Source organism: Lepisma saccharinum, chromosome 28 (genome assembly GCF_977018435.1).
Source record: "Lepisma saccharinum chromosome 28, izLepSacc3.1, whole genome shotgun sequence".
NCBI lineage: Eukaryota > Metazoa > Arthropoda > Insecta > Zygentoma > Lepismatidae > Lepisma > Lepisma saccharinum.
This window is the reverse complement of record NC_139256.1, coordinates 45750924-45762348: the sequence shown is the minus strand read 5'-3', so window position 1 is coordinate 45762348 and position 11425 is coordinate 45750924. Positions and strand designations below refer to the sequence as shown.

General features: G+C 42.2%; 1 protein-coding gene across 1 annotated transcript in view; it reads right to left on the bottom strand.

Annotated features, from left to right (window-relative positions):
* Positions 1 to 238: 238 nt before the first annotated feature.
* Positions 239 to 11425, bottom strand: part of LOC145980659 (TNF receptor-associated factor 4-like) — a 123156-nt gene continuing 111969 nt past the window's right edge. The window contains exon 3 of the mRNA XM_083113712.1: positions 239 to 2291. Within this exon, the coding sequence (XP_082969838.1) occupies positions 582 to 2084 (1503 nt within the window). The 5' untranslated portion in view covers positions 2085 to 2291 and the 3' untranslated portion in view covers positions 239 to 581. The remainder of the gene's footprint in view (positions 2292 to 11425) is intronic.

Sequence of the window (11425 nt, the reverse complement as noted above, 5' to 3'; positions counted from 1 at the left end):
TTGCCGCGTTAAATTACATAAATTTAGAGCCGTCTATTTGCAAGCCATTCTTCAGGCACCTGAAAATGTTCCAAAACGCTTTAGTAGTTGAGCGAGTTTTGTAAGCAGATTCAAGTATGTACTCAGTGCTTACAGTGCAATCGCATGTAAAATTGTAACTTTTCCACCTGGACCACAAACTCAATATTTCCAAACCCCATGAACTCCACTGGACACAAACAACAAATTAACATCACCACTCACTAAAAAGTGACTTATGATATTTCGTCATAGTCATATCATAGTTTCTTCTTAAATTACAATCTGGAAGAAATCACTCCGAATTGAGCTATTAATGAATTTCTATAATTTCCTATATTGAATGAATTGGCAATCAAAAGTACGAAAATATATTTCACTTTATGAGGCTCCAGAATGCAGAACACCTGGTGTGAATATATCTACTTTACGTGTTATAAGTAATCAACGTTAGTGTTGTCCAGATTTTGAAACACTATACATTTCCTACGCAGAAAACTATATCGAGCTCTACAATCTGCAGCACCATACTTATTACACCATGTTTTTCGGCCTTAGTAACACTATTCCACATATACTTCCAAAAAAATCGCATTGTCTACAATGTAACTTTTGCTATTGAGTACTTCGTGAGAGACAAATTGAGGAAAACTGTGTGAAATATAAAATGTATTCTCCTGTGGTTTAACCAAATAATCTTTATATCCACCAATACTATCAACAATGTCCTCGCCTTGCGTTCTTTGTTCAGCTAATCGAATCTTTACAAGTTTTGTGAAAGGCCATTTCAAAAGAGAATCATATTCTCCTGGCAATGGTTGAATGTAAAGTGAAAAATAGCCTTTGTTTTTATCAAAAGAACCATCAGGAAACAAGATCACTTTCAGTTTGTACTCGTGTTTACCGCTGTAGAAAGGGGGACTGGATATTCCCAGACCTTTTCCTTTCTTAGCTTTTTCTATCTCCTCAGCTATGTTTTCCACTTTCCACAAGAAACTCCCATGTCTTAGTACCATTATCTTCGTCTGCAATTCTTCGTTTCTTTTCCTCTCGCTCTCTAATTTCATTTGAATATTTTCCACTATGTCTTTTGCTTCTTCATTTCTCTTCTTCTCACTCTCCAATTTCATTTCCAAATTTTCAACTTTGCAACAGAGCTTATCGAAGGCACTTTTCGTTAGTTCCAAGTGATGCTGCATATCTTTCTTCATGTGTTGCGTAATCCCTGCAGGAAAACCTTCATAGCTGCACTGCATATCCTTGTAAGCACACACAGCAAAAAGCTTCTGGCATTCTTCATCCAAATGTCGTTCCACGTCTTCTCTTGCAACTTCAACACCACAACTTTCAGGACAAGGAATCGGGAACTTCACGCATTCTGCGTGGTGATCCTCCAACAACTGTCTCTCGACTTTCTTCTCACAATGCTCACACGGTACCACTGCTTTCGGGCACTCGTTTTGATAGTGTTCACTAAGATCTTTCCTCACCCTCTTTACTCCACATTTATTGGCACAGCGTACAAGTGCTGATTCGCAGGTGCCGTAGTGTTTAACAAACGAATCCTCCGGCACGAACGAATCGCAAAACACGCACTCCACTTCAGACATGTTGCACTCCTCTTTCAGACAAATATCCATATCCTCTGGTTTCACTTCCTTCAGACACATGTCGCAGGAATGGACGCACATTTCAGATTTCATCTCATATTTGTTGTACGTTGATGATGCTTTGGAACCATCTTGGTCCATGTGTTCGGACAAACTAGAGTTATCGATTTGTTCACCACTCTCCAGTATGCATGCCGCAACCTGTTGTGAACACTGACCCTGGTGCTCTTCTATTTCCTCTTGTAAAAATATCTCCCTACACAGATCACACACGACTTTTCTTTTTCTGCAACTCTCATTAACGTGTTGGATCAGCACTTGACGTGGAAGTTTAAACCCACACTCATTCCCACATTCAACTTCTTCAACTCTGCAGATCAACTGATGATTTTCTAATTCTTCCTCCTCCACTTCTTCCCCACAAAAGAAACATGTCTTGTAGGCTGCTGTTGGCATTCTCTCTAGCTATAGTCACGGCCTGACGCAAAATCTTGTATGCATGGAATGGACCTCCTGAGAAATTCTCTCAACACGATCTTCACAGTATGGCGTCTGACTGGAGATAAGTCTCTAGTAATGTTTACTTTTTCTAGTATCTTGGTAGTAAGTCTTCTTCAACACGTTCTACAATCCTGAGATGAGAAATGAAGAGAAGCCGTTGATCTGAAACGAGAGAAATAGAACGTATGTTTCAAGATTTATTCAAATCATTAAGAATGAATACGAATAATATAGCACCTCTATGGAGACATAATTGTATTAACAATAGTACTACAATCTGAAAGAAATATTTCACTGTAAATTTTATTAACATATTCCTGTGAAGTACAATATTGAGTGCTCGAAATGGACCGTTCAGTCTCGTCAGAAATGCCAAGAACCGTACCGGTTTATTAATTTTTTTAGATATTTCAGTGCGAACTAAATTGTTAATACAATTTAATACTACATATTGAAGTTTCCTCACTACATGAAGATTCGTTGTTGCCGCGAGGAATAATGATAATAATAATAAGTGTGATATTTTGTGCCTCCCAGATGGCGCAGTGGTAGCGTCGTCGCCTTGTAATCAAGGGGTTCCGTTTTCGATACATAGTGGTTCGGATCCCACTTCAAACTATAGGTCCAATCCCGATTAACCCTTGTTTCAAATGTAGACTTAAAACAATAATTCAATGTAATAACTGATGGAGCAACAGGCCGTGAGAATCAGGGCCTACCTACCGACATCAGGCCTTACATCCACTTGCCGAGGTGGAATATCAGCCAACCAGTTACTAGGTGGCGTGTGGTCAGCACGACGAGCCATACACCCTTCATTGTATGTTTTTGTAACCGGCTGACGCTACTCATTCGTAGCTCCCAAATTTCCTCGCGATGCTGGATGGCCACCGGTCCCTTGCACAGGGCGAAATCTCAGGTGAAAAGTTGTCACGCTTCCTTCAGCCCCAAATATGACTTCTTACACCAACGGCCATCGTGCGGGAGTTGCCACGAGGAAGCTTAGCAGAATATGATGCCTACACCTTCTTGTAGCTTGTGATCTTCATTTTTACCTTCCTTATTTGTTAATTACTATCTTTGTTGTGTTTTTTGGATTCGGTTGTTCTGACAGATTAATCCGAAAGTAAAATTGCAAATCACACAAACAATAAAACCCTTGAATGATCACTCAAAAAAAAAAAAAAAAAATCTTTCACTTGCACAAATTTGATTTTTCTACTAAGTATTATTTAGACAGAGTTTTGAAGATATGTACGTTTATATTTCTTAGTCCACAGGCGAGCTGACTTACATCCACGATTTGAGTCTGCTTAATTTTTAAAAATGATAAAAATTTCCAGAAGACTTGTGAGTCATTCCATGCGAAATCAACACAGCCTTTGACCTGACCATCTCCGATTTTCATGAAATTTGGGGAGTTGAAACTATGCATGGAACTTAGTATCTATGAAAATTTTTAGTCTCGTGCGTCTTGTAATTGTTAAATTATTCAAGGTCAAAGTTTGCATAAATTGCCCTTTTTGAGCCCGCTTAGCTACACTAAATCTGCTGTAACTCCGCCCCTATTTTGCCTAGGAAGCTCAAATAAAGCTTATTGTACAGGGAATTGAACAAGCTTTTCAGTGATATATAACAAGCCTACCTTTGGATAAAAATGTAATTTTGTCACGTGTCCTTGACTTTTGACCTTGAATATCTCAAAACATGTCATAACCAAAAATCGTGAAAAAAATATATTTGGTCCCTCATACCATACTCTAAAACATACCAAAAAATCATTCTGGAACTGCAATGGGATCAGAAGATACAAAATAATATGTGTAACTATGTGACTGATAAAAGCCCCATTACATGAACTATGAAGAGTCAAATGTCCCTTAACACCCCCTACAAAATGTGAAGGAGTTGATATATCACATCACCCCCTTTCCTTTGAAATTTTTGCGTTGAATTCAATATGGCGGTCAACAATATGCCGGACCTGCGCTTGACACACATTGCTAGGGATCTCCCTGTGCCTAACCTATTTCTTTTATGACCAATTATACCCAGGATAACTCCTTCACATTTTGTAGGGGGTGTTAAGGGACATTTGACTCTTCATAGTTCATGTAAGTAGATAAAAATTGTGACTCCCACTGCAACTCTGATTTCTTGACCAAACGACTACAAAAAGTTGAAAAACTCACTTTCTCTCCCCGTTCCGCGCCTCATTTATTGCGCTGACGGTGTTTCACGGACGCAAAAAGGCAGTGATGAGTGAAAGATGAGCTCTCATCCTCTCATCCTCTCATCTTCTTATTCTCTTATTCTCTTATTTTCTCATTCTCTCATCCTCTCATCCTCTTATTTTCTCATTCTCTCATCCTCTTATTCTCTTATCTTCTTATTTTCTCATTTTCTTATTTTTTGAAAGATGAGTGCACCTTATCGTAATTTTCCAAGTCTGGGACCCAAATGTTTATATATATCGTGATCTTCGTAAACCTCTCCTCTCATCTTCTCATCCTCTTATTCTCTCATTCTCTAATCTTTTGAAAGATGAGTGCATCTTATCGTAATTTTCCAAGTCCGGGACCCAAATGTTTATATATATCGTGACCTTCGTAAACCTCTCTCTCGGGGGAAGGATGTGGCATATACACACACACACACACACACACACACACACACACGCGCGCGCGCGCGCGCGCGCGCGCGCGTATGCCTCTTATTATTTCCGTATTGTAACACAAACAAACAAACAAAATAATAATTGTTGTTTTTAGGATGCCTGGCCCCTATAACCTCGCCAGGGTGCGTGGTGCCCAACCAAAAATGTAAAAGTTTTCTAATGGCTGCGGTTATAGATTACCGCACCTCTGTAGAGTTTCACGTGTTTTTTTTTTTTTCCCCCAAACTTCCATGAAACCCTACAGAGGACCTCCGTAATGCATGCAACGTGTACTAACGACTCTAGTGTTATTTTGATGTTGTGATATTTTTGGATATAGAGTTTTATTGTGAGATATAGATAAAAATAATTATGTTTATTATTAATATTTTTTTGATGAAGATGGAGAATGTATGTGTGTGTGTTACAAATAAAGTTGCATGCTTTTTTTTTCTAGTGTGTGTGTATGTGTTTTTGATGTTTCGACAGCATCTGAAACGATAAAAAAGAAAGAATTTTATTGTTAATTTTCTTGTGTAAAAACAACAACAAATTTTTGTGCAAATTTTCTGATTTGTCTCGTGCTATAGTGCAAAAAAAGATATTGTAACTGATAACTAATGAAATTGACATTTGTAACTGATCTGAACTAGTGAAATTCGTATTGTGCCATTGTAACTGATTGTGCTAGTGCAGAAAATTTCTTATTGTGCAAGAAAAGATGTTAAAAACTTGTTAAAACTGCTCTGTGACCCTCTCGTTCTTCAGGTCGTAGGCGAAGGACTTCTCTGCAATCAGGATGACACTGCATAGGGTATCCTCGGGCAAGGCATCGTGGAACTCGCAGACGACCTTGATGTTGGTTCGATCGTTGACCACAACCTTCTTCCTCTTAGATGTGTTGATGACGGTCATGGGTCTCCGTGCTTTGAACTCGCTGGGCGTGTAGTACATGTCCACACTTCCCTCGGTCACGCGTTTGTAAGCCGAATACGCTTCGTAAAGTTTGAGGTAATTGTTTTTGGTCATGTCGAGGTTGTAATTCTCGCGTGGGAACACTTCGTTGCGTCCATTCTTCAGATAAACGTTCTTGATCTTGCAGTCGTCGAATTTGCTGGAATCTTTTTCCTGATTTTTGTCCCTCCCGGTCTGAAAGAGCACTACGACGAAATCTGGCATGTCGAACTGTATGTTGTTGAACTGCGTCGTCACGTCGAATTCCATGTGACTTCCGGACGCCATCTTTTGCACGCACTGGTAACCGTGAAAGTGAATCGGTACCTGGGGGCTTTTCAAGATCTCCGCTTTGTGCTTGAGGGCGTAGTTTGTTTCGTATTCCACCACCGGCATTCTCAATTCCATGCTTCGGATGACGCATTTCGCTGCTTCGGGTAAAGTGTTGGCTATCGGCGTGGTGCCGCCCGGACCTAAAGTAGCGTATCGCATCAGTGCGTCGTTGTCGTTGGCCGCTCTTCGAAACGTGACTCTCAGTCCTCCCTTCCACATGATCTCCTTGTAATCGGAGAAGAATCCTGGAAGCAGACGCATGGGAAAGAGCACTGTGTGACTTCTCGTCGATATTTTGGTCCCGGCTTCGAATCCCCCGGCCTGGTAGTACGCTGCGTCCGTTTTGGATAATTTCAAAGTTCCCACTGCCGTCGACGTGATGCCTGGATAATCTATTCTGTCGATGACGGTGTTGTGTTTCCTCACCTCCACCTGCGAGAACAGGTGAGGCACGAAGTTGTCCACGAGTATCAAGTTTGCTGCTGCAGGAAACGCGTCTCCGCTTTCTTTCTTCACCACGTCGAATTGAAGGTAGAGGTCCGCTCTGTGAGGATGAATAAACCCGTCGCCTACGTCCACGTCGTATTCGATCTCCCTGTTTGCTTCGTTCAGATTGGCAAACGTGCGACGGTTGGGAGGGAAAGATTGCAATTCGTAACTTTCGATTTGCTCCATTTTACATGTATGGTTATTTATTATACGTTGATCTCCACGATGGCAGTAGTCGTTGCACCTGCGAAATCCACCACGTCTCCTTTCTCGTTCGTCACCACCAACTCTATGTCGTCTATGCGGTTGCGACATACTGGAAAATAGATCGGCGAAGAAGGCGTGTAGATGATCGGTTCCATGAATTCGGAACTTGGTTTGAAAGTGGCTATGATTCCCGTCTGCTTGTGACTTCCTAACAATCCGTCCGAGGATTTCGTGATCATACCTTCTGCCACGTTACAGTGTACGTTCAGAGTCTCTATGGCCAAGAATTTAGGAATGTTGGTTGCTGTGTGCTTGATGCCAGCTTCGAGTTTGGTGTCGTTCTCGAAACCTAAAAGTTCTCCCATGGTGCCCAGGTCCACGGTTTCCGTCGCGGATAGGATTTCCACTCTGTGAGTGACCGAATTTTGAGAAAAGTATGTGCCTTTGGGTAACTGAGCTTGCAAAGTGGAAAGATTGTATTGTCCTGGCGTGACGACGATGTGTTCGCTTCCGACGCTAACTTTGTTGTTGTGCTGCGTAACATTAGGTATGAGGTACATGCTGTAGAATGCACGCAGAGCCACGGATTTAGGATAGACAATGTCGTCGTGCAGCGTGAGTTTCAAGATTGAAGATTCGCTCGTGAGATGGAACACGCCCATCCTAGTGATGCTGTTTCAGGTTCCACAATGCTTTCTGGAAATCCTCGATCGTAGGGTTATTTATTTTAGAGAGAAACGCGAGCACGGAGAGGCAGAGATGACCGCAGTTCACGTCTCCGAAATCTTGAATGCGTTCGTCGTTGTAGTATATAGAGGTTTTGGTCGTTTTCAGATAATGAATTAAATTTGTAGGTGGAACACCTCCGAAAGAATCGAAAACGAATGCTTTATCATCATTTTTGTGGTAACATATCCAATGCGTGCCTGGATTTTCTTGACCGTCCAAGTTGACTACTCCACATTCTCTTCTTTTCACGCTTGAAGGTAACGAGTCGGACATAAAAACTCCTCTGAAGTGTTTGATTTGTAACGGCCCGATCAGAGATTCAATGTCTCGGTTGGTGAGTGCTTCTGTTTCTTTTTTTTAAACTTCTTCATCACCCCCTTCCCCCCTTTCTTCTCCATGGCCAGGTTGTGACGTTTCTGTTCTTCCAATTCTGCTTTGTTCTTCTTTGAGTCGATGACGGTTTTCGCGATGGCGGCACTTCCGCCAGCCAAACTTCCAACGGCCCCCAATGCTGCTAGGATGGCCGGGATGCTGAATATGAAACCTCCGATCTTTTGCTGTTTCCGCGAACGCTGCAAGCGTCTCAATTGAGGTGTGCTGAGCAGCAATTTCATTCCATGTCCTTTCGACAAGCAAGAACGTTTCTTCTCGCGTTGTTTTTTGGTGAGTAACCCATCGAGGGCACCTAGATTTTTCAGATTGGAGTATGGTATCTGGTACACGACACCCTTGGGCTTCATGTTGATGCTCTATGTGTTATTTTCGCAGTATGTTATTTATATATATTCTGAGATTTTTTCTTGTGTAGTTTTTTTACGGTATGTTATTTATATATTTTCAAGGCCTTGCAGTCGCTACACAAATTCTATTACGTGCTTCGTTTTCTTGCCAAAAAGTTCCTTTGTCCCCTTGTATACGATTCGAGTTTTGTTCTCGATTAAAATAGATAGCTTCTCGTCCGATAACATGTTAGCGTATCGATCTGGTAAAAATAAACTGTATTGTGCGTTGAGCAACAGGCGTACCTTGGGACCATACTGGGTAGAAACGATTGAACCGGAAGTTATCGTGTAAGATTTGTCGACTTCCAATTCCCGAATTTTTACATACTCGACTGACAAATTTAGCATTTGTTTTAATGCTTGGAGATCACTTATTTTTTCAGTTGTCATATCGAAGAAGAGAAATTTTCAGTGTGTGTGTTAGGGAAATTTAATTGTTTTTTTTCACCATGTGTGTTATTTATATATACCGAAGATTATATTTTTCACGATGTGCGTTATTTATATATCAAGTTTTTTTGATGCGTATATATTATTATTTTTTTAACAGAGGAAGAAAGTTCGTGCTTCGGAGAACGCGATGATTTGCGTAATGATATCTTCCGTCTCCTGCATAGACTTGTACCAATCTACTGTGTACCATCTTCTTCCCTGCCTTGCCTCGTGCAATTCGTCCAACCTTTCGTTTAATTTTTCCCCTGCAGCCGAAAGCAGAATGTTGAGATCATCACACCTCAGGTCGCTGATCTCCCGAAGATGGTCCTTGAGAACCATTTCACAAGGGATGCGAAATTCCGGCGTCGTTCTTGCCATGATTACAAGTTTATTAACATCTCCGTTAACTACCTTTTTGAATATTTTAGATAGTAGTTCGTGCGGCAAATCAGTTATGCAAGCCATGTTGTTTTTTTTACTGGATGTTATTTATATACCCCACCCCAATTTTTGTTTTGTGTTCATGGCGATGGTGGTACCCAGTGCGGCGACCCGTTCACCCAGCGATGCATCTCTGCTCACAAACCTTTCGAAAGCTGCGTGCTCTAACTTTCTGTCTGCTTCGTGACGTGCATCCAGATCCGTCTGCGTGGTGTTGTAGGCGATGTCGTGATCTTTGCATGCGGCGTCCAATGGATTCACACCCTTGTCTCCTCTCTCCAATCTTTTCTCGAGTTTGGTACCCGGTCCGCAGTACTGGTAGCCAGGTAGATGCATCTCGAAAGGTAACTTGTTGATGATGTCGTTTACGAGTCCCTTTCCTTCGGCCACGTTCCAGAATTTCGGAGGCAGCGTGTTGATGATTTTGATGAGGTAACCTATGCCCTTGTCGTCGTTCACGATGAAGTTGGAAAGTTTCGTGCTGATCATGTCCACGATGCCAACCTTCTCGTTGTAGAAATTACGGTTGCCTGCATTCTCTTCGCCGGCTATCACCAACAATCGGTCCACGAGTTTCCTCACGTCGTCCACCCAAACGAATTCTTTGGGTAACATGTTGTAGCGTTTGACCCCGCTGCCTGTTTTGACCTGGTTCCAAATCGGTTTGATGAGATTCCTGTACTTCTCGCCGCTGCTCGATTTCACCCTATTCTGCGAGGCGTCGTTGTTTTGGTACAAGGCATCCGTCATGATTAGAATTTCCTTGTAACTCTGGTAATCTTCGTCGGTGTAATCTTTCGGCTGCTTTTTGGCAACGAGTTCCCACAGTCCCACCGTACCCGGATACCTGTTCCAACTATCCTTGTCGCCTAAATTGACTTTAATGTCGTTGCCTTCGAAGGTCACCTTCGATTTCCCAATCTTCCACACCACACCGCCGCCTTCGCTGGTTTCCATGCTGGGATACAATCCGAACACTTCATCCTTGTCGAATTTCCCCGTGCTCAGGTAGTCTCGTGCCAAAGGTCCCAACTCGATCTTATCCGAAGACGTGCTGCCTATGGCTCGACGTCGTGCCGGTGCATCCTTCAGTTCGAACGGCGTCGAAGGAATGCTTGAAATAGGCGTGGGTACAGCGTAACTTTTAGCTGCGAGCGGTACGAGTTCGTTGATCAAATTTTTATTTTGTTCCGTGACACTTTTAATTTCTTTACCTAGACCGCTGATGGCATCGATCACAGGTTGATCCTGACGTTTCTTCTCTTCGTAGAATCCGCGATTTTCGGATTTCCAACCTTTGAAGCGTTTTGCGAGGTAATCGCGAAGCTTGAGATTTTCGTCTTCGATTTTTCGTTTCGTCATGACGTTATTTATATACGTCGTTTCTCACAACGTTGCAACGTTTAGAAAGTCGTTGATTTTGTTTCTGTATTTTCCGTCGTTGGGTTTCCTCGTCATGTCGATCGTAGCGAATCCGAAATCGTCACCGTTCCAGCAAGTAGAGCAGCAGCCTTCCGAAAATTGATTGTAGTTCATGTCTCCGCCTACGTAGTCATCGTACGCATGCTTGAGGTTGGTGTGATCTTGACGAAACAAACATATGAAATTAGCGTTGTCGCGTACTAACTGTTTTGGAATTTTGGAAAACGTTTGAGCTAGGTAGAAGCAATCCATTCCTTTGTGACGACCTTGCGTGAAAAAGTTGCGAATTTCATTTTGATTTTCCAGGATGGCGTCGTCGAACACAACGACTGAATTTTCACGACAATCGTCGAGTGGTTTTATTTCCGAAGCGAACGTTTGACAGGGGTTTCACACGAAACTGGAGCACTGAACTTTTTACCGTGGTTCGAGTTCTACCCGGGAACCGTCACACGTATATAATAAAAGACAGTGGCGGTGAAATTTTATTGGGGCGCTTCTACGAGGAGGAACTCTCTAAAACTAAATACCCCGACACGTACCTTATCGAAAAAGTTTTGCGCAAGAGAGGCAACAAACTTTTGGTGAAATGGCTGGGACTTCCGGAAACAAGTTGGATCGATTCAAACGAAGTGATTCTATGAGTACGTGGAACGTGGTAAAGCGTCTACCTGATTCGGAAAGTGGAACGAAGAAAAAAAACGGTGAATTGCTTCCCGACAGCATCCGCTGTCTGATCGTAGGACCTTCGGGGTGTGGGAAAACGACACTGCTCGTGGACAATTTTCTCCTCGCACCGAATTGGTTAGATTGGAAGAACAGGCACCTGTACGTGTTCTCGAAAAGTT